The sequence below is a fragment of the Thrips palmi genome, unplaced genomic scaffold (genome assembly GCF_012932325.1).
Source record: "Thrips palmi isolate BJ-2018 unplaced genomic scaffold, TpBJ-2018v1 HiC_scaffold_3, whole genome shotgun sequence".
Lineage (NCBI taxonomy): Eukaryota > Metazoa > Arthropoda > Insecta > Thysanoptera > Thripidae > Thrips > Thrips palmi.
In genome coordinates this window covers 2831323-2854181 of record NW_023144630.1, presented here as the reverse complement: position 1 = coordinate 2854181, position 22859 = coordinate 2831323, and the positions used below count along the sequence as shown (strand labels likewise).

General features: G+C 60.5%; 1 protein-coding gene across 5 annotated transcripts in view; it reads right to left on the bottom strand.

Annotated features, from left to right (window-relative positions):
* LOC117648046 (proton channel OtopLc) overlaps window positions 1-21728 on the bottom strand; it is a 51370-nt gene extending 29642 nt beyond the window's left edge. For 4 of the 5 annotated variants that reach the window (XM_034390203.1, XM_034390206.1, XM_034390207.1 and 1 more), the window contains exons 1-3: window positions 21626-21728; window positions 10014-10187; window positions 9580-9680 (exon numbers count right to left, since the gene is read on the bottom strand). In XM_034390203.1, the coding sequence (XP_034246094.1) occupies window positions 9580-9680; window positions 10014-10181 (269 nt within the window). In that variant the 5' untranslated portion in view covers window positions 10182-10187; window positions 21626-21728. Of the gene's footprint in view, window positions 1-9579; window positions 9681-10013; window positions 10188-21438; window positions 21542-21625 lie in introns of those variants that run through there. The other variant, XM_034390204.1, reaches the window with a different exon arrangement.
* Window positions 21729-22859: the final 1131 nt, after the last annotated feature.

Here is a 22859-nt window from a genome sequence, read left to right as displayed (position 1 = left end):
GGTGCCGACCGCACGCGGCCTCCACCACACCGCTAACAAGCCCACAGCAATAAGGAGCCGCGCTGGGGAATGGCAGAGGCCGCCGAGATTACCGGGATCCGAGCAACAACTGGCGGGTAATTAGAAACGGAAAAAACGCGTTCCAGATTCTACGAGGTGCCTCGTATGGGAATCAAAATCACCCCCCTAGGCCGCACAGTGGGCCAGAAGACCGGTGGAGGCGGTCGAAATCCCGGACGCGGGGCGGGGGGGGGGGACCCATTTACGTCGCACACATATCACTCTCCGCGCGCGGAAACGCGGATTTGCTACACTGCCTTCACGCAGTGTGCACCCCCGCCCCCTTTTCAACTCGGCGCGCCCTTTCATCACCGCGCCGCATTTTTGTCCCACTCATTTTCCCGGCGAATCGAACGTAATTCTGATTTAGCCCCGATTTTTGTTCGGGAACAAAAGGCGCAGACTGCGGCGGTGTTTGTTTGTGCCGCGTGAGTGCGTGGCTGGCGCCGCAGGACCATTTTCCCCTTGATTCCATTTTTATCCCGTTTCGGTCCGTTCCCGTCGTCGGGCCGTGCTTTTATTTCGTGGACCAAATTCCCGGCCGGGCTGCCTCGGCCTGCAGAGGACAACTTCGGCAATGGACGCGACAGTGCGGCCGCCGGCCAACCTCCTATTTCCTCTACACTTCTTTCCTCGGCTCCTTACTCTCTCTGTGTGTGTGTGTGTGTGCGTGTGTGGCGCTTTGAAATGCATGGGACGGCTGTACGGCACGGTGCTCGGCCGCTGCGACACTGTTGCAGTACAAGAGCCCTGCCAACTGCTCAGGTAAGACAGAGACAGACTGGAACCCGTGTTGGCTGTGTTCCTGCTTATGTCAACGACAGGCTTGGCGGCCCCGGCGGCCCGGCTGGCAGGCGAGCGCCCGACGCGGTAGGCACCCCGCCCCGTAGCCGTGGCAACGCGGGCGACGCGCTGCCTAGCGCGCAGGGGCCCGCCTCCGTCTCTGTCGCACTCTCGGCGGGGGTGGGGGAACGAGCCCCCGCCTCTTCCGGTGAGAGAGAGAGAGAGAGAGAGAGAGAGAGCGAGCGTCGGAGAAAGAGAGAGGGGAAGAGGGGGCACTGAAAGCGATGGAACCCGCGATGGCGACGGGGGACGCAAAGTTTCATGTCTGAAGGCGTTCCCTGCCCCGCCCCGCCCCGCCCCGCCCCCGCGTGGCGAACAGAATCACGCATCCCCCCCCCCCCAGCAACTCGATAAGGTACTTAGCTGCCTCCACCTGGAGAGCCTGGAGCGCCTGAAGCGTGTGGGGCGTGATAGGCCAGGAAAGCGACGCTTTCCGAATCTCTCGACGAGACCGGTGGAGGCGGTCAAAATCCCAGACGCGTTTTGAGCTCCAGAGTCGCTAAATGGGACTCGAACCGAACGTGTGACCCCACCAATGGATAGCTCTCCGAACGAGGAGTCCACTGGTGGGGTCACACGCTCGGTTCGAGTACCATTCATCGACTCAGGAGCTCAAAACGCGTCTGGGGTTTCGGCCGCCTCCACCGGTCTTCTGACCCACTGTGCGAGAGCGACAGAGAGCGAGGCTGTCAATTACTCTGCAAACAACGACACACGCGCCGCGCGGGGCTCGGGGGCGGCTCGGGGGCCGCCGCGCCACACTGGTAATGGAATTAGCCCTTAAAGGGCCGGCTGCCCCGAGGGCTGCCCCCACGGGCCCCAACGGTGTCGTGGCCCCAGGGCGCCCCACGGCCGTATGGTAATGCTCACGCATACACCGCCGAAAACGAAAAAGACATTTTCCCCGGAAAGACAGCAAAGGCGCACCTCTCTTTTCGGGGCGCGGGGGAGAATTTTTAAGGGCGTAACGAAGGCAGGGCTGGGAGCAGAGCAAGCAAAGGGCCGGCCCGGCTCGCTCTGTCTCTCTCGCACCAATGTGGGGTGCTCCATGAGTGCGAGAGAGACGGACTCAGTCTGGCACACTGCGAGCGCACCGCACTGCATCCCAGCCTCGGGAAAAAATAATGGGAAAGGTGAAGTAATTGGCGGAGGAGAAGATTGCTGGAAACTGGTTATAGTGAGATTGAAAGGAGGAGATTGAAAAATATTTAGGCGGTGGGAGGGGGGGGGGGGGGCAAGAGGATTGGGGTTGATGACGTGGGGCGGAGCGGCCCCTCGGGTGGGCCGCCGCAGCGAGATCAAAGATGCTGGGCAAGAGAGAGCGGGGCACCTGGAGAAGAGAGAGAGAGAGAGAGAGAGAGAGAGAGAGAGAGAAGAGGAGAGAAGAGAGAGAGAGAGGGGGGAGGAGAGAGGGGTGGCGGTGGAAGGCGACGCGACGACTTCCCTTGATCACCAGAGTGGTGCCGCGTCGCGACTGCATCGCGCCTGGAGGGAACACGACGCCCACACCGTAAAACATCTCGAACCGAGCGTGTGACCCCACCAACGGATTCCTCGTTCGGAGAGCAATCCATTGGTGGGGTCACACGTTCGGTTTGAGTCCTGCTTGGCAACTCTGGAGCTCAAAACGCGTCGTCCGGGGTTTTGGCCGCCCCCACCGGCCTTCTGGCCCACTGTGCGGTGGTGGTCCGACAAACCGGAGGGGGCTTGGGGTGACGCTGCAGGTTGCCAAGCACGTCACGGAGACGGGGGCAGGCGACCTACACTGGTTTGTCGGATCGGGGCAAAGCGGGGCAAAGGCAAACCGCGTGGCGGCGCGCATACAGTGGCGCGGCACGCCGAAAGCGAGCAGCGAAAAAGCAGCCGCTGGTGGTGGGAGGCGAACCCGGACCCTCGGCTGCGGCAAGCTCCGAGCGGCGGGCTGCTCGTTCGTTCTCGTGCTTCGCACTTCGCGCTTTGGCCAAGCCGAGGCGAGGCGCGGCGACGGAGCAACTCGTTTCGCGAGCCTCGCCGCTACGCCGGTGCGTGGGGAAGGGGAGGGGGAGGGGGAGGACGGAAGAGCATCCGTTTGCATGTGAATTATGGTCCAGGGCGCAGCTCCATTATCGATCCGCGGCCCGGGGGCGGGGCGGGGCGGGGCGGGGCGGGGTGGCTCGCCGCTGGGGGTAGCGCGGGGCGGGGTGGGGCGGGGCGGGGCGGGCGGGCTTGGAGGCGGGGTGGGGGTGGCGACAGAGTTGGCAGGGAGCAGAATTGGAGTGTGGCGGGGTTCCGGGTTCAGGCTGGGGTAGCACGGGCACTGGGTGGCGGGCTCGCTCCGGGTGGGGGAGAGGGGGGGGGGGAGCTCGCCCGGGGGGGCCAGCAGCTGCGCGGCGCTGGGGCCCGGAGTTGCGTGGGTCTGTGTCCTGGAGGCCCCCGGGCCCCCCGGCCGCCCTGGGCACGGACTCGGTGGAGTGGGGGCGCTAGTCGGGCTGCCGAGGTGCTCGCTGATGTTCGCTGCGGTCAGTAGCACCAGCGGGCAGACAGACGGACAGGCCAGAGAGACACTGTTTTTGCAGGTGGCGGGGGCTTATTTAGGCCCTGGAGTAATTAGGCCCATCAGGGGGGGTCGGGTCCACTGCGTTGCCGCTGCGGCGCGTGCGGCGGTGCAGGTGGAAAGAGACGGGAAGTGGAGGGGGAAGGGAGGGGCGTTCTTTTCCCCGGCAGTCCAAACAACAGGCCGCTCCTCGACCAGGGCGGCCAGCTAGACGCGGCCGCCGCGGCCACCGCGGAAGCCGCCCGCCAAAAGAAAACCTGTTGTCGGTCCGAGCAGCCTTTCGTCCGGGGAGATAAAACACAAGGGGCAGTGGCCTGGCCATAGTGCAGTGGCCTGGCTCATCCTCGAGAACAAACATCCTCCCCACACGACGCGGACTGAAGTCCGCCCAGGTGGTTCGCATTTGAAAGGTTGGTTCGACTCGCCTCCATCGACGGTCGTTGGCAGCCGGCAGGTACACCATCGAGTGGCTGGGGGACAAAGCGGGCTGGGGGGCTGGCGACCACGCCCCTCTAGGGCTCGAGGGCCCCGCAGGGGGCGCCAGCTTCCACTGTGAGTCCCTGGACCGCCCAGGGCGCCCTGGTCCGCGCATGCGCGCGCGAGGCCGTGGAGCCGTGGAGCGTCCCTTCGGATCGAACCGAACTCCCAGCCCCGGCTTGCCTGGCTTGCCTGGCTTGCCTCGCTTGCCAGCCTCTCCTCTACGGGCTCCAGGCTCCGCGCCAGCGCCGCAATCAGACTCCATTTTCGCGCCGCCGCGGCAGCAACAACAACAACAAAACACGGACGTAAGAAGCAACAACAACAAAGCGGCAGCAGACGCGCAAACTGTAAACTTGGGCGCCGGCGGCCGCAGCTCAGCAGCCGCCGCCTGTTACCTGTCCTGGAAGCATGTTGCCTGGTGGCACCGCTTGTCTCATTACCCAGACAATAACCCCCGACAACTACCCCCAACAATTACCCCTAACAATTACCCCTAACAATTACCCGCCAACAATTACCCCCACGAGAAGGGAAGCGCCAAAATAAAGAGAAGTTACGAGACGGCGAGTGAGTGTGAGTGAGAGCGACGGAGAGGGCACTCTCGGGGTGCTGGAGGCACGGCTTGGGGCGCGGAGTGGGGCACAGCTAGAGCCCCCTCGACCTCTCGCAAGGGCACGAGGTGAGGAGGCTGCAGGTGGGGCAACGGGGACTCCGGAAAGGACACTAGTAAAACTAAGAGTAGCGCGTGCGTAGCATGGCGCCTCACAGTGGGCCAGCAGACCGGTGGAGGCGGCCAAAACTCTAGACGCGTTTTGAGCTCCAGAGTCGTTAAGTGGGACTCGAACCGAACGTGTGACCCCACCAATGGATTGCTCTCCGAACGAGGAAGCCATTGGTGGGCTCACGCACTGCACTACACTGCAACTGCCCCTGGCGGTCGGTACACTGACTTACAAAGTTGGACTGCAGCGGGGCACAAGGGGGCGTTGATGAGTCCGAGAGTGTCTCCCTCCCCCTTCCCCCACCGCCTGGCTACTTCCTTATGTGTCCCTTGCCCTCATAAGTGAGGAGGAGGGGGGGGGGGCTTCATGTATCGAAGCTAACGAGTTGCCGGCTCACGACCAAAAAACGCAAATGGCTGGCGCCTGTCCGCCACTGGCTGGCGCCACACGCACACACACGCACACACACACACATACACACACACGAGAGACTTAACGGCGCACTCTGCATGCGTAATGTTGGCACCCATAATGGAGCCTCGCTATGCCTGCCAATGAACCGACCCGTGCAGGCCGCTACCTTTCGCCTGGCACTAGCAGTGTGACGGCCCGGCCGGAAGCGGAAACGAGTCTAGCAGGGCCTCGGCGGCACCCCTAGGAAATGCGGTGGCCAACCGTACCGCACAGTGCATCGTGGCTCCGTCTCTCTCGCACTCACGGGGCGTCCCGAAGGGGTGCACTACCCCTCTCAACCGCTTTCGCGAGTCCCTCCCAAACTCTCCTCTCTCTCTCTCTCTCTCTCTCTCTCTCTCTCTCTCTCTCTCTCTCTCTCTCTCTCTCTCTCTCTCTCTCTCTCTCTCTCTCTCTCTCTCTCTCGCACCCCAGGCTCCGTGGGCGCTTGGCGTTGCTAGGCGTGGCTTCGCGGGGGCGCGAGAGAGACAGACCGCGACGGGTCAAACGGGAAGCCAACGAGCGCATTAGGCTGACGACACACTAATAGAGAGGCTCATCAGCGGAGCGATTCCGGACTCTGTCTCTCTCACACACTGCAAGACGACTGGGGCGGCCCGCGAGTGCGACGGAGACAGAGAAGGCCTAGCTAATGGTCAGTGCGGCCGTTTGAGGCGTGCCTCATAAACTGGCCGGGGCAGAAGACCGTCTCTCTCGCAGCCCTACGGGGCACAGTGGGCCAGAAGAGCGGTGGAGGCGGCAAAACGCTGGACGCGTTTTGAGCTCCAGAGTCGCTAAATGGGACTCGAACCGAACTTGTGACCCCACCAATGGATTGCTCTCCGAACGATGAATCCATTGGTGGGGTCACACGTTCGGTTCGAGTCCCATTCAGCGACTCTGGAGCTCAAAACGCGTCTAGAGTTTCGGCCGCCTCCACCGGTCTTCTGGCCCACTGTGCGCAACCCCGCAACAACAAGACGAGACGAGACGCTCCACAAGTGAAGTGGCGAGTGGCGCCGTGGTCCGCGGCGATACCCCGCGCGTCGGGCGGGGCCTTTCACCGGAGATACTCCACGCCGCTCCAGCCGCCCAACAGTGCTGCCGCCGCTCCAGCGCTCCAGGCGGCCTCTCCTGGAACGCCACCGGAACTGCCGGTCGGCGGCCCGGCGCGGTGGCGATACCCCGCGACCGCCCCCTGCCGGCCCGCCCGGCCCGCGCGTCGGACATACCCCACGCTTGAACCGCCGACACGCCGGGTTGCAGCGTTCCAGGAAAAGACCGCGCAGCCTAGCACCACTCGGACGGCGAACCGAACGGACGTCTCCGTCGTCAGCTCATCCCATTCCAAACCAAGTCCCGTGGGAACAGGTGATGGCGAGGATCGAAAATAGAAAACAGGAACTACAAGAGGAAGTCTTGCAGAGCTAATTTTGAAAGAACGTGCTTGGCAGGCCGCTCAGCCCCTGTCTGTCTGTCTGAATGTCTGTCTGTCTGTCCGTCCGTCTGTGAAGGGGCGAACGCGGAGCATGCTGGGGTATCGATCGAAGCGGTCCAGCGTGCGGGGGTCTGGCTCTCCTGTTGATCCCCCTCCTCTCTCTCTCTCTCTCTCTCTCTCTCTCCTCTCTCTCTCTCTCTCTCTCTCTCTCTCCTCTCTCTCTCTCTCTTTCTCTCTTCTCTCTCTCTCTCTCTCTCTCTCTCTCTCTCTCTCTCTCTCTCTCTCTCTCTCTCTCTCTCTCTTTCTCTCTGCCGCCGCCACCCGCTTGGACGTGGGCCCTTCGGAGGGCGTCAAACAGCTGACAGCTAGGCCTCGCGGCACACGCGGTCTGAATCTGGAGAGAGAGAGAGAGAGAGAGATACTCCATGATGCGGACACTGCCGGCTGGTCGAAAGGCTCGGTGGTCTGCATTCTAAACTCTACACACCGCGTCGAGTGCGGTGCACCCCTTTTAGCACGAGCACGCCAGCCACTAGAGGCTCTCGTCGTCCCGTCTCTCTCGCACTCGCGGGGCGACCCGCCAGGGTGCGAGAGAGACACGCGGCGCAAGCCCTGCCTGCTCCAATATTGCAATTTTCAAATCCCTAAATAAAAACATTTTGCATTGCCTTGCACTCGAGTGCCGCGCTACGCAAAGAGCGTTGACCGAGGCCGTCTCTCTCTCTCTCTCTCTCTCTCTCTCTCTCTCTCTCTCTCTCTCTCTCTCTCTCCCACTCGGCGACCGACTGCTCCAGGCCACGCGCAGCCACGCGCTCGTCAACGATCGCGAAAATAGCTCGGCGGGGTGCAGCCTTACTTACAGTGGACGGGTCGCGAGCCCCTGCAGGGCCTGCAGTGTACCCACCGGACCCGCCAAAGCCACGCTGAATTGTTAACGCTGTTTGGCCAGTCCGGACCGCCCGGGCAGGATCAACAGGAAGGATCCGGGGTAGCGACACGCCGCGGCGGCTGTCTTAACACATTCAGGAAACACACACACACACACACCGGGTTTACTATCAAGATGTTTTAGACGAGTCACCAAAGGCATCTCGCAGTAGGGGGGGGGGGGGGCGGGGGCCCGGCTTGGCGGTCCCTTAGAATGCATAGCTGGAACTGCATCCTCCCCCCCCCCTTTTCCCCCTCCCCGAGGTGGCCGACGCCGTGTGCGCCGTCTGCACGTAGGAGTTTTCCACGCGCATTTCGAAACGTCATTCAATTTCAGCGCACTTTTGGGACCGCGCCTTCCTCCCGGCCCTCGCGCGGACCCAGCGCGGCCCGGCCAGAAAGGAGGCTACGTGGACGACAGGCCCTTCTGGGCGCGGTCCGAGTTCGAACCTCGCGCCTCGCATGCACGGCGTGTTGGCAGCCGTTCAATGGAGTGGCCAACGTCGCCGCCTCCACTGCGTTTTCTCCCGTGGGCGCACGGAGGCTCCGAGCGTGGCTCTGTCTCTCTCGCACCCGTCGGGGATTGGTCCGGGGCGCCCCGCGAGTGCGAGAGAGAGGCTCGCACGGCGAAGCCCATGGCGACGACATATGTTCCATGTCCCATTCACTCGCATCCTGCGGACGGACGGACAGACAGACAGACAGACAGACAGACAGACAGACAGACAGACAGACAGACAGACAGACAGACAGACGGACGGCGAAGGGAAGTGCGCCAAGACGTCCTCCGAAGTCTTGTCCGCGACTTGCCTTAAGCACGTGATGGATAGCAGGCCACTTGGTCCATGTTCATGCCCTGCTCGACCTTTGACCCCGCGGCGGACTCGACGCCGCGTCTCCAGAGCGAAACCCCCGCCTTCCACCACTCTGCCGCTCAAAATATCCCGCCGCCCTGGGTTTACACACGCCGTCACTTCGGTACACTGCTTCGGAGGCAATCCCACCGGTGTAAATGCCATCAGGATTTTCTGATTGAATTTCTGATTTCCAATCAGAAATCAGGATTTTCCTGATTGATTTTCTGATTTCTGATTGTCAATCAGGAATTCTTTCTGATTTCTGATTGTCAATCAGGAATTCTTTCTGATTTCTGATTGTCAATCAGGAATTCTTTCTGATTTCTGATTGTCAATCAGAAAAAATCCTGAATGAGTACCGACATCAGAAAATTCCTGATTTCTGATGTCTGAGTGCCAATCAGAAATTTCCTGATATTTGATTTCTGATTGGCAATCAGAAAATTTCTGAGTGCTTTTCTGATTGCTGATTGCCGCTCAGAAATCAGAAAAGAACATCAGAAAATTTTGATGGTGTCAAAGTACAGATGCCTATAAAATGGAAAGTATTTGCGATATCGGTTTCAAATTTGGTATGTGACATGTTCAGCCGATTTGACTAGGGCCATTTTAATTTCATGCACATCGCATCATCTTCAGTAGCATATCGAGGCCTGATCACGAGATATCGAAAATCGGACTTCAGATTTGGATCGGACTCAGTTTTGACCCCCCAGAGAAGTTATCATCAATTTTGAATGTGCCCCGGCATGGTCATATTACCGATGTTTGAAGTTGTCTTACCAATCAGAACTGTCCACTCAGAAAAAAACACAATCAGAAATAGTCAATCAGAACTGGTACCAATCAGAAATAATCAATCAGAGGTGCGCGAAAAAACATCAGGATGTTCCAATCAGAAATTATCCTGATTGACCAATCAGGAATTTCCTGATTGAAATCCTGATAAATTTTGCCGAGGAGCAGGTACACTGAAAAACAAACCAAGTTTTTAAAATTTTTCACAAAAAAATTTAAATTTTTAAATTTAAAAAACCGCTGCCTTAGCTCGTGGCGTTGGGACGGGAGTGTACGTGGTGGCGGTCTGGCGGCCCTCCTGGGACGGCAGTGCACTGCAGTGGGACGGACTCGGGAGCCGTCATTCGATGCGAGGCCACACGATAAGGCTAGTAAATCAGGGGCGACATTTGAAACGCCTCCGGCAGGGCGCACTCCGAGGCGCGGGCCGCGCGTCGGCGGCGAGGCGCGGGACAGTCCGCAGCGACTTACTTGGCGTTCTTGGGGATGGTGTGGTCGTGGGCGCGCGGCTCCCGGCTGATGAGGGGGATGTGTGCCGGCGAGGTGTGCTGCCCGTAGCCGCCAGCGTTCAGCTGCCGACCAAACTTCGGTTAGCAAGGAGGAAGCAGCCGTGGTCTAGCCCTTAGTGGTAATGGTAATGCCGAACAGACGGCGCCGCAACGCACCAGAGCGTTGCGGTGCTGCCTACCCGGGACTTCGCAGGCGCACAGAGGCTGGCGGCCGAAATTCCAGCCGCGTTTTGAGCTCCAGGGTCGCTAAGTGGGACTCGAACCGAACGTGTGACCCCACCAATGGATTGCTCTCCGAACGAGGAATCCATTGGTGGGGTCACAGGTTCGGTTAGAGTCCCATTTAGATGACTCTGGAGCTGAAAACTCATCCAGGACTTTGACCGCCTCGCTTACCTTGACGACCGTGCCCACGGCGGGGTCCTGGTGCACCTCCAGGACGTCCTTGTCCATGGTCTTGACGGTCTTGATGGTCTTCGTGGTGACGAGCAGCAGCTGCTCCGGGTCGGCTCCCTGCAGGACGAGTCGCTCCTTCATTTCCTGCAGGTAGGGGCACTGCTGCATGCCCTCCTGCGGACAGGGAGAGGCAAAGCTGCTTTTAGAGGCGTTCAAACTGGGCGGGCCAGAAGACCGGTGGAGGCGGCCAAAATCCTAGACGCGTTTTGAGCTCCAGAGTCGTTAAATGGGCTCGAACCGAACGTGTGACCCCACCAATGGATTCCTCGTTCGGAGAGCAATCCATTGGTGGGGTCACACGTTCGGTTCGAGTCCTGTTCAGCGACTCTGGAGCTCAAAACGCGTCTACAGTGTGGGACGGGCGGCCGTCAGGCTGGCAACACGTGCCGACCCCCCAGGCCGACCGGTGGCAGCACTGCGCAGCACTGCCAGCACCGTCAAATTGCAGGTTGGCTGCACTGCTACACTGCGATCTGCCCGATCGCACTCTGTCATTACTGTATTCCTGCATTCGCAGGCGCCTACGCGCTCTCTCTCTCTCTCTCTCTCTCTCTCTCTCTCTCTCTCTCTCTCTCTCTCTCTCTCTCTCTCTCTCTCTCTCTCTCTCTCCAATTCGAGGGTCATTGTTGCTTCGCCGGAAGAGCGTCGTCAGTTCCGGTGGAGCAGAGACACTTTCACTTCCAGCTGCCACTGCTGGCGGTTTTGGTTGCACCTTCATTTCTGGGGCACTGCACTTGTTTACGCACAACCAAGTTTCGGAAAAAAAAATAATCGTGAAAACAATGATGATGGAAATAATAATTTTGGCAGGTTATCGATGCATCTGCTGCAGTCGTGCCCCAGAAATGTTGCGGCCGGCTTGCGATTGGTCTGCACTGCGGAACTAGATCATCGGATCAGTTGCCAGGACCAGAATCCTCCAAGGAGAGGGGGGGGGGCATCGAGTGCCCTTGCAGTGTATCGGATCTGAACCACAGGGGCAGGGAGGGGGAGCGCTGCACTAATGGTCGCCGGTTCGATTCCCGCCGAGGGCCGCTTTTTTTTTTCCGGCCAGCAGCAGCAGCCCGACGCATCTTATCGGCGCCGAGCGGGCCGCAGTGTTGTCCGAGTAAACATATTCGGCATAACAGGCAGGCACCCTCCGTGGGGCGGGGCGGGGCGCGGTCGGAACACGTCAAACACACGGCGACTTCCGTACCAGCGGCCTGGCAGAGCGGCGAAGCGGGCGAAGCCTGGCGCCAGAACGCCGCCACAGTGTCCGGACCAACGACAGGCAGACCGGACACAGACAGCGACGGACGGACGGACAGACAGACAGACAGACAGACACACAGACAGACAGACAGACAGACAGCTAAAATCACCAAAAGCGCTCGCGTATCAAAGGGGCGAGGGGTAGGAGTAAATTTTCCAGTTAAAATTCCAATCCAACATTAGTATCGAATGGAACGGAGTCTCCCGACCGCAGGATCGCGATTCAGCCAGTGCACCTGCCGCCCCGGCGGAGATAGAGACATGTCAACCCGTCCGCGGCGTCACCCCCCCCCCCCCCTTCCCTTCGCCGTCGCCGTGGCAACGCAACGCAACACGCGTAAACAGCCGAGGGCACGCGACCTGCGTCCCCGGCGCCCGAGGGGTGAGAGAGAGAGAGAGAGAGAGAGAGAGAGAGAGAGAGAGAGAGAGAGAGAGAGAGAGAGAGAGAGAGAGAGAGAGAGAGAGAGAGAGGGCGGCGCGAAGGGGTGCGGCGGGTGGCGCTACGCGACCCGCAGGTCGGCTGCCTCCGAGCGGCTCTCGTCGCCCTGTCTCTCTCGCACTCATGGGGCGAGAGAGAGAGACAAGGCGACAGTGCGGTGGCCAGCGACATGCAGCCCTCACGCGAGGCTCCACCACGACCACGCGCCCACTGCACCGCAAGGCACTGCACCGCCAACGCCATTCAAATTCATGCACGGAATTCGCGTCGCCGAAACAATCTGCATCGCGGAATACATTCAGCGCTACCGGTCTCTCTCGAGTGTTAGTGAGAGAGAGAGAGGGAGAGAGAGAGAGGGAGAGAGAGGGAGGGAGAGAGAGAGAGAGAGAGAGAGAGACTGTTTTGAATTCGGCGCTGTTGCTCCCTCGCACCGATCGCAGCCACTTTAAGCCCTACTGGCCAAGATGGTGGCGCCCCCCCTCCACAATTTCCCGGCTGTTGAGCGCGTGTGGAGGGAGATCAGACGGAGAGGTTTTCCATCAGGACGTCCAGGACCTCGTCCAGGACCCCGTGCGGGACTTCCTCCAGGGCCCTGCTCCGCCAATTACGACCCGTGATTGCTGGAAGGGAGGCAGGGGCGTCACTTATAGCCTGCTGGCAGCCCGCGCAGCCCGCGCAAGCGAGCGCACAAGCCCCAGGCGCCCTCCAGAGCCTGAGCCGTCTCCCCTCCAACACCCTCGACACCCTGCCCGTCACCAACGACTAGACGCACAGTGGGCCAGAAGACCGGTAGAGGCGGCCCAAACTCTAGACGCGTTTTGAGCTCCAGAGTCGCTAAGCAGGACTCGAACCGAACGTGTGACCCCACCAATGGATTCCTCGTTCGGAGAGCAATCCATTGGTGGGGTCACACGTTCGGTTCGAGTCCCATTCAGCGACTCTGGAGCTCAAAACGCGTCAAGAGTTTGCACCGCCTCCACCGGTCTTCTGGCACACTGTGCGACGACGTGGTGCTGCGCGCGGTGCGTCGCCTCGGCGTGACCTGGTTCCGGCCGGAATGGCGCCCAGAGACGACAACGGCTGGAACAGGCTGGAACAGGCCGGCCGAACAGGCCCTACCGTAAGGGTCGTAGGGTGTAGGGTCGTGGTGACGCCGCCCCGCCCGCCCGCCGCGTCAGAGGGGCGCCGGCACTCGTTTACGACCGCCACCCTCCCCCTTCTCTCTCTCTCTCTCTCTCTCTCTCTCTCTCTCTCTCTCTCCCCTCTCTCTCTCTCTCCCTCTCTCTCGTGCGCTGTAATTCCGGCTCGACAGTCACACAAAAAGAGAACGAGGCATAAACAGAAGGGAAAAATAATAACCAATCACAGATGGAAAATTCGTTAGGCGGTTCATTTCCTTGCTTTTCGTTTTCCAGTATCCGCCTCGACGTGCCTCAACGCAGCCGGGGAGATTCTTAGGAGGGGCCAAAACTCGAGACGCATTTTGAGCTCCAGAGTAGCTAAACAGGACTCGAGCAGAACGTGTAGACCCACCAATGGATTGCTCTGCGAACGAGGAACCCATTCGTGGAGTCACACGTTCGATTTAAGGCGACTCTGGAGCTCAAAACGCGTCTTGAGTTTTGGCCGCCTCCACCGGTCTTCTGGCCCACTGTGCGGGGCCGCCTTTTGACCGACTGCGCGGCCCCGGCTGTCCTCACGCGCCGCTCACGCGCGTGACTTGTGCGTGCCCCAGTTCCATTTTTAATCGCTCGCGGTGGTATAACTTTAATTGCGCGTTTCCGCCTTTTCCGAAAACGAAATGTTGCCAGTCTCGCCGTGGAGGGCCCCGTAGGGCCCCGTAGGGCCCCAGGCCGAACCGAAGGGCCCCAGCCAGGCCCGCGGAAGCCAGCCATGTGCACCAGGAGCCCCAGACCCAGACCAAGACCCCCAGCGTGTGCCCCCTCCACTGCCCCCCCCTCTCTCCCTCTCTCCAATCCTATCCCCCTTCCTTTACGAGCGAAAAGGGCTGCCGCTAGACTCCCGCGGAAAAGGCAAAGATATCCTCGGGGTCTAAAAACGCCCTCCCCCTCCCCCTTTGTATTCCCCCTCACCCGGAACGACGGAACGGCCTATGGCCGCCTGTGGCGTAGGCGCCTCCCTGTCGCCAGACTCGTGTGGTCCTCATGCCAAAGGTCAGGGCAGGGCCAGGGCGAACGGGCGGACGGACAGACAGACAGACAGACAGACAGACAGACAGACAGATTGGCAGGCAGACAGGTAGACTGCACGTTTGGCACCACCAAGCCGTGACCGTTTCTCGGAGCCTCTTTGCTTCGCTTTGCTTAGCATCGCGCTTCGAATCGCGCCGCAACTGTGTCCGACATTTACAACGCGAAGCTCAAAGATGCCGCCACACTGCCGTCCTGGCAGCCCAACGGACAGGCAGGCAGACAGACAGACATTCAAAACGGCAAGTAAATCTCTGGTGTCCAATAAAAAGGGCACGTTACTTTGACGGGCTGCCGGTTGGGCTTTAGCGACTCTGGAGCTCAAAACGCGTCCGGGACTTTGTCCGCCTCCGTGCGCGCAATAAATGTTCTCCCGCACTGTGAGTGACGCGAGGCGGGAAGCGGCGCGGTGGCGCACACAGTAGCGTCATGAGATGCACGTTGATTACAGTGTGCCGCGAAAAAGGCCTCAGCCTGGCGGGCACACTGTAGCACACCGCGGCGCTCCACAGGTGTGTGCCGTCAGTGCCCACGACCGAAGGCCGAAGGGTCACAGCGCAGCTGCAACGGCAGCCCTGCCACCGCCAGGGCGCCGATTACACTAGGCCAAGCTAGAGCTAAAGCCAAAAACGAAAACGGCCGGTGACAGCCGAAAACGGCCGGTGACAGCATGCAAATGTAAGAGGCTAATAATGCGCGCGGCGCGCGCCTTCGTACTGTCCGGTTGAACTAGCTGCCGCCGCGCGCACGCGGACTACGGGCCTCCGCCACGGACGAGCTGTTTTGGCTTTTTGCAGTGCGGAAGCCCCCCTCCCCCCTTTTCTCTCTCCCTTTGCATACAAAGTGAATCAAAGGTAATTGCGCGCGCCGCAAGGCCATCACACACACACACACTCATAATCACACACACTCGCTCATTCGGTTCCTGCATGGTCGTCTAAGAGTGCACTAGCACACTGCGATTCCCAAAGTCGTTTCCCTCGCCACGTCTCTCTGGGGCGTCGCGTACAGGTGCGAGAGAGACAGCGCGACGAACACGCCACTCGGAATCAGTCTGCTGCGGGGAAACAACGGCCATTTGTGAGACCGGCGAGGGGGATAAGGGAGCATAGGTGGAAACTGCGCTGCCGCACGCACGTCCAGCAGGTCCTTTCCCTGACATGTCAACCTGCCCTTCGCGGTGTAGCGCCAGCCAGCCCACAGCCACCCCGTCGAGGCGTGTCATTACGGGCCATTCTGGGGCCTCGTTAAAGGGGTCCACTGCAGTGCGCGTCGTGCGCGCCGGGTTGTTTTCGTCACTCTGTCCCTCTCACGCGACAGTGCGAACCCGCACACTGTCTCCGTCTAACCCGCAGCGAGCGCGCAGTGGGCCGGAAGACCGGTGGAGGCGGCCAAAACTCCAGACGCGCTTTGAGCTCCAGAGTCGCTAAATGGGACTCGAACGGAATGTGTGACCCCACCAATGGATTGCTCTCCGAACGAGCAATCCATTGGTGGGGTCACACGTTCAGTTCGAGTCCCGTTTAGCGACTCTGGAGCTCAAAGCGCGTCTGGAGTTTTGGCCGCCTCCACCGGTCTTCTGGCCCACTGTGGCGCGGCCCCCCAAGCGGGGGCGCTGCGCACCACGCCTCAGCTGTGCCGCCCAAAACACGGCGGGCCACGCCCCCGCGGGTCGCTCCCGGCGGCAGTTCACGCGGCGGCCCCGCTGGCGGTAGTTCCCGCCCGAGTGGTTCGCGGAACTGCCAGCGCCCTGTGCACGTACCTGTTGAGACTGGTTCATCCCCAGGGGAACTACACGGCCTGGAAACACCGCCACCTAACCCCGTGCGTCGCGCCGAGGCTCCAGCGCTGCGTCCGGCACCGCCAACGCCACAGCTGGAGAAGCGGCCCCCTCGCGCCCCCTCGCGCCCCCTCGCCCCCCAGCGAGCAGCCCACCCCCCGCAGGGCTGCCAACCCCGCGGTGCTGAAAGCTTCCGGTCGCCAGGGCATCGCCAGGGCATCGCGAGGCGGGGCTGCCCGCGGAGGGTTGGCCCGCCTGCAGACGGACGCCTTTTGGAGGCCTTTCTGGTGGTGACGGTGGTGACCAGGGCCGACGGTGATGTGGGTCAATGACCCCCAAGTGTTTGAGAGGTGCGCGGAGTGTCCGCCACCGCCCCCGCCGCCACGCCCCACCCCGCCACGCGGCGGCGTGGGTCTATAACCCCGCGGGGGACCCGAGCGCGGCCGGGGCGGAGCCGAGGAGCACCCGAAGCGGACCCGAAGCGCGCTCGGGCCGGCGGGGTGCGAGCGGCCGCTCACCCTCGCGCCGACTCGCGCAGGGGGTGGACGGGGTGGACGGGGTGGACGCGCACGCATCCTGGAGTTTCTGTCTCTGTCGCACTCGCCAGGCGGCCCGCACGCGCCGCGCGCCCCGCAGGGGGTGCGAGAGAGACAGAGCGACGGCAGACAAAGGAAGCAGTCGTCAGCAAGCAGCTCGTCTTGACGATGGAGGTCGAACAATGCGAGCGAAGCGGGCCGTTGTGACTTGATGGCGAGAGACGCACAGTGGGCCAGAAGACCGGTGGAGGCGGACAAAACTCGGCGGAGACACTGTGAATATTTCGAATTCCATTCACGGAGTGATGGCAGCCACATCGCATGGGCTGTCAGAATAACACTCTCCGACGGACGGACGGACGGACGAGACAGACAGACAGACAGACAGACAGACAGACAGACAGACAGACAGACAGACAGACAGGCAGACAGGCAGACACAGAGGGGTGGCCCGAGACGCGTACATGGAAAACGCTTCAGCCCCCGGCTCGATTCGTTATTAATTCGAGGGACTGGAAGCACACTGGCAGCGAAAGCAGACTCGCGACGAACAAAACGGACGCGGGGGTGTGAGCCACTGCGCCACTGCGACGCGGAAACTCCGGCCAACTCGCAAATAAACAATAAACAACCCGGAGAGTCGTACTCGAGGGTAAGAAAGCGTCGGGAAAGATTTTATTCGGAGTTTCGGTCAGGCAGCGTCGAATGTGCACCCTCAGTGTACTCCGCTTGCACCCAGAGAGAGAGAGAGGGGGGGGGGGGGTGCAGCAGTGATTTCAGGGGGAGATTACGGAAATTATTCACGGGCAAGCTATGAACAGGTTCGCCATTACGAGTAGTAGTACAGGTGCGCGTGAGAGAGAGCACCCATCCGTGTCGGTGTGTGTGTGTGTGTGCACGCTGTTGCACTGCGTCGCCGGGAAATGCGTCTTCGCCCGGTACTGTACACGATTCGGCCGAAAAATTATGGCCAGCCAACAGGTCCCCCCCCCCCGCCCCCGCGAACTAATGACTCTGCGAAAACGCCAACAACTCTCCACTCTTCTGGCAGTGTAGCGGGGAGGGGAGGGATCTCCGAAATATACTGGTGTCTTTTCGCGTGGCTGTGTTGACAGTGGCGTAGCACCCAGCGCGCGACGGTCGCAGCGCCGCCTACGCCCCTGCGGTCGAGATATCGAGATATCACGTTGCCATGCCATCTCGTTCTCCAGACAGCCGGCACGCTGACGGACCGCGCAACAACAACAACAACAACAACAACAACAACAACACGACTGCGTACGCCGCGCGCTTACTCAGACCAAACGACGGGGAAGGTGGTGAAGAGGAGGTTGTGAATGGGACCTTGTTGAAATCCATCCCTCTCGTCTCTCCCTCTCTCTCTCTCGCTCCCTCTCCCTCCCCCTCCCGTTCACGGGCCGCGGAGCCAGGACAAAGAAGCGTCGTCGAGAGGCCGGCGTGGAGGCTGCTACTGCAAAGGCCCTGCAAAGGCACTGCAAAGGCACTGCAAAGGCACTGCAAAGGCACTGCAAAGGCCCTGCAAAGGCACTGCAAAGGCACTGCAAAGGCACTGCAAAGGCCCTGCAAAGGCACTGCAAAGGCACTGCAAAGGCACTGCAAAGGCACTGCAAAGGCCCTGCAAAGGCACTGCAAAGGCACTGCAAAGGCACTGCAAAGGCACTGCAAAGGCACTGCAAAGGCACTGCAAAGGCACTGCAAAGGCCCTGCAAAGGCACTGCAAAGGCACTGCAAAGGCACTGCAAGGCCCTGCAAAGGCACTGCAAAGGCACTGCAAAGGCACTGCAAAGGCACTGCAAGGGCCCTGCAAAGGCACTGCAAAGGCACTGCAAAGGCACTGCAAAGGCACTGCAAAGGCCCTGCAAAGGCACTGCAAAGGCACTGCACTGCACGGCGCGCCTTGTGGACAGTAGTCTGGTTCCGAGCAGCGCCTCGACACCGCTGCACAGTGGGCCAGAAGACCGGTGCAGGCGGCCGAAACTCTAGACGCGTTTTGAGCTCCAGAGTCGCTAAATGGGACTCGAACCGGACGAGTGACCCCACCAATGGGTTGCTCTCCGAACGAGGAATCCATAGGTGGGGTCACACGCTCGGTTCGAGTCCCATTTAGCGGACTCTGGAGCTCAAAACGCGTCTCGAGTTTCGGCCGCCTCCACCGGTCTTCTGGCCCACTGTGCGCTGTCTCTGTCGCTCTCGCGCCGCAGGTGGCGGCCGGGAGGTCTCCAAGGGCTGCCCCGTGCAGGGAAGACCGCCCGATCTCATCTGCATACAGCTTAGAGTCGACGGCGGGCACACTGGCAGACTGGCTCGAGGATATGGGATCTGTAGGGTTTCCACCGCCCCGCGCAGCGCGCTCCACCCCAGCCCTCCTGCAAGTGGCAACCCTACTGCACTGTGAAATCGCCTTGCTGCACACTGCCGATGCACTCTGCCGACGCACCCGCATACGCGTCACTTCCAGTGTGACGGTGTTCCTTCCTTCTCGCTCCTCGTTGGGCACGCGCGCGGCGCCCAGGCACCCCCACTACTAATTGGTTTCGACGGCACGCACGTACACTGCAAACAACGCCCGGCGATTACCGGCTGATTACTCGCGCCAACACGCAGCAGTCTCTGTCTCTCTCGCACTCGTGGGGCGCGCCGTCCAGGTGCGAGAGAGACAGACTCTCCGTCTGGCGGCCGCGTTTCAAAGTTGCCAGTCGCGATGCATTTATTGATCCAGGGGCAGTGAGCCTCGCGGCGCCTCGCGGTGCCCGGTTAGGGTGGTCCAAAAAAAAGTGAAGTTGCTCGGATCGTCCAACGCCGCCTGGATTTGGATTCTACATCGAAAAATATGAAATACGTGTTTTTTCCTTTTTCGAAAAAATGATTTTTAGGACCTCCGCAGAGCCCTCAAAGTTTTTAACAGTGCTATTAATAGGAAAAAATCGTAACTTGTTCATTTTTTGACCGATTTTCAAAAACGAAACGGGGATTTGTTCGTTTTTGAATGCTTATTCCGAAAAAAAAATATGCCCAACCCTCTTTTTGGTTTGTCTACCTTTCAGGGGCAAAAAATGACTAAATTTCGGCCCAAATTGGCAATTGTTTCGGATTGTAGGCCGCTTCAGCCACTCCAAGTCCACCCTGTCAGCATGGCGGGGTGCCCCCACCACAAGGCAAGCCCCATGAACAGAATTGGGATGCCGGGTGCAATTTGCCTACCTCCCAGGGGCATCAAATTGTGGATTTTTTCGAAAATCTATCAATAGTGATGTCTCTTGGGGCCCCTGGAGACTCAGATGGACACCCTTTCACACGGTTCGGTACCCGCACTACGTAAAAAGAACAAACAATAAGAATGGACTGTTGAGCACCTCTTGCTTACCTCTCGGGACCAGAAAAACGTAAAAATTTAGAAAATTCCTTCATTTTGATGGCTTTCTTTGTGGCCTTGCGTGGTTTGCGGTCCCTCGCGTCAGCAACGTCCATAACGTTCATATCATTTAGTGTGGGTATCAAACCGTGTGAAGGTGTGTCCATCTGAGTGCCCAGAGGCCCCAAGAGACATCACCATTGATAGATTTTCGAAAAAATCCACAATTTGATGCCCCTGGGAGGTAGGCAAATTGCACTCGGCATCCCAATTCTGTTCATGGGGCTTGCCTTGTGGTGGGGGCACCCCGCCATGCTGACAGGGTGGACTTGGAGTGGCTGTAGCGGCCTACAAACTGAAACTATTGCCAATTTGGGCCGAAATTTAGTCATTTTTTGCCCCTGAAAGTTAGACAAACCAAAAAGAGGGTTGGGCATATTTTTTTTTCGGAATAAGCATTCAAAAACGAACAAATCCCCGTTTCGTTTTTGAAAATCGGTCAAAAAATGACCAAGTTACGAGTTTTTCCTATTTATAGCAGTGCCAAAAACTTTGAGGGCTCTGCGGAGGTCCTAAAAATAATTTTTTCGAAAAAGGAAAAAACACGTATTTCATATTTTTCGATGTAGAATCCAAATCCGGGCGGCGTTGGACGATCCGAGCAACTTCACTTTTTTTTGGACCACCCTATGCCCGGTGGGGTCCGCGCCGGTCCGCGGCACGGCGTCGGAAGCGCCAAGTTTTGCATCACCGGCCGCATCGCCTTCTGTCGAGAATGTTATCAATTCCCTCTACAAACCTGTTGGGAAATTCCCATTTTTAATTCGGTCCTTTGCCTCGACTCAATTCTAGTCAAACCCACCTTTCTTTCCTGAAAAGCACTGGTTCGAAACGGACGCCTCAATTTTCGATTCATTTTTCGATTATTGTCCTCGATTCCAAGCGGGATTTCTGGCGGGGTTGGCGTGCCACTCGCGCCATTCGCTTGACCGCACGACGGCGGACGCCGGGACGTCGCACGCACCGGAAGCGAAGCGAGAGACTTGTAAATATTGATTGGCACGGCATCGACCCAAGGAGGGCCTGGCGGGGCCCGATGCCCCTGGCTGCCACGCACCGCGCCGCGCACGCACACTGGATTTGCCGGAAGACCGGTGGAGGCGGCTAAAACTCCCGACGCGTTTGGAGCTCCAGAGTCGCTGAATGGGACTCGAACCGAACGTGTGACCCCACCAATGGATGGCTCTCCGAACGAGGAATCCATTGGTGGGGTCACACGTTCGGTTCGAGTCCTGTTCAGCGACTCTGGAGCTCAAAACGCGTCGGGAGTTTCGGCCGCCTCCGCCGGTCTCCTGGGCCACTGTGACTTCGCCAGCAGAGCGAGTCTCTCCGACAGTGTAGGGGATGAGACCGACACCGGGCGGATTACGAAGGGAATTAAAGGCCGCGCCTGGAAGGGCCTGCAGGGCCTGCAGGAAGCGAAGGGGTGCGCGTCATGACTCCAGACGCCCCCCCCCCCCCCTCCAGCAGCCAGACGGCCCGCCGCCAAACCGGTGAATACGCTTTGCCCCCCCCCCTTCCCCCTTCCGGCCACCTAGTGCACCAAAAACCCCGCGCGTGTCCGATCGGCGACGTCCCGCCTCTCGAGAGCGAGAGAGACGACGACGGGACGGGCCTACACTGTAGGCCTACACTGTGGGCCCTACGCCCCACGCAGTGGCAAAAACGGCAGGCTCCCCGCTGCCGGGAAAAACAATATTCAATCTAGGTTACCGTTACGTTGACGGGCGCCAGCGCGGCGTAGCCAGGCCTAGCCAGCCTGCGAGTGCGAGTGAGACAAAGCCTTTGTTTACCGACTGCAACTGGTTGAGGCGCCGCGACTAGCGGCGACGCGCCACTGTCGAATATCCCCCCCCTCCCCCCCTTTCCCTCCGGACGTCCGTCCCTACACTGGACGCACCTGCCCATCTTCGCCGCTGGCAAGTTCGCCGGTCCACTTGGCCAGCAGCTCCTGCCGCGCCAGCTCGGCCGCAGAGGATGCCGCGGTGCCGCGAAGCCGCGAAGCCGCGAAGCCGCGAAGCCGCGAAGCCGCGAAGCCGCGAAGCCGCGAAGCCGCGAAGCCGCGAAGCCGCGAAGCCGCGAAGCCCGGGTCTCCGCCGCCGCTTCACTCCGCTTCCCGCCGCTTCAGCAGCTTCACTCTACACTGTGGCGGGCCGCGGCGCGGTGCGGCTCGCTCCGGACGCGACGGCGGCGACGGCGGCACGGCACTCAGGTACTCGACGCGGTCCTCCAGGACGCGTGGCGCGACGCGGCGGACAACGCGGTGCGACACAACCTCGCGGCGCGACGCTCCACGGCGCAATGTTTATTATTGTGTTGGTGTGCTTGCTTGCAGCGCGTGGAGCGGAGCGTGGAGCGCGACGCGGCGCTGCGGACGGCAGGGGTAGCGGCGGCGGCCGGGCCGTGCCGAGCAGCGCCGGCTGGCGTAGCCACCCTCCCCCGTCCCGTCCCGTCCCGGCGCGTCCCTCCGTCGCGGACGCGCGGCCGCACGGACACACCCACGCGGCGGGCTGGCGGCGACGGAGACGGTGGCGCCCTCGCGCGGCAGCGCCGGCAAGCTGGCGGAAAGCGGAAACACGCGCGGAGTTCCTGCACCGGCCACCGGCGGACGCGGCCAAACACGCTCCAGAGTCGCTAAGCAGGACTCGAACCGAACGTGTGACCCCACCAATGGATTCCTCGTTCGGAGGGCAATCCATTGTTGGGGTCACACGCTCGGTTCGAGTCCCATTTAGCGACTCTGGAGCTCAAAGCGCGTCCGGGATTTTGGCCGCCTCCACCGGTCTTCTGGCCCGCAGCGCGCTGGGCGAGACGCCCAGACGACTTCCAGTACTACTAGTGGAAGTGCGAGACCGCTGAAGCTCGGAAGCTAGCCCCATTCTAGACAGCTATAGAGACTCCCATGCGTGCGGCGCCGAGCGCGACGCGCCCAAAAATAGAAGCGACACAAACCGCAGCTCGCACTCGCGCACGCCCGGGGCTGTTGGGCACCGGGAAAGCCTGGCAAGCTGGCTGGGCAGTTTGAATCCTAGGTCGGTTCAGGCACTGCTCTCCGTTGAACCCGAATAGGGCATTCGATTCGAGTCCCATTTAGCGACTCTAGAGCTCAAAATTGTGGCTGCCTCCACCGGTCT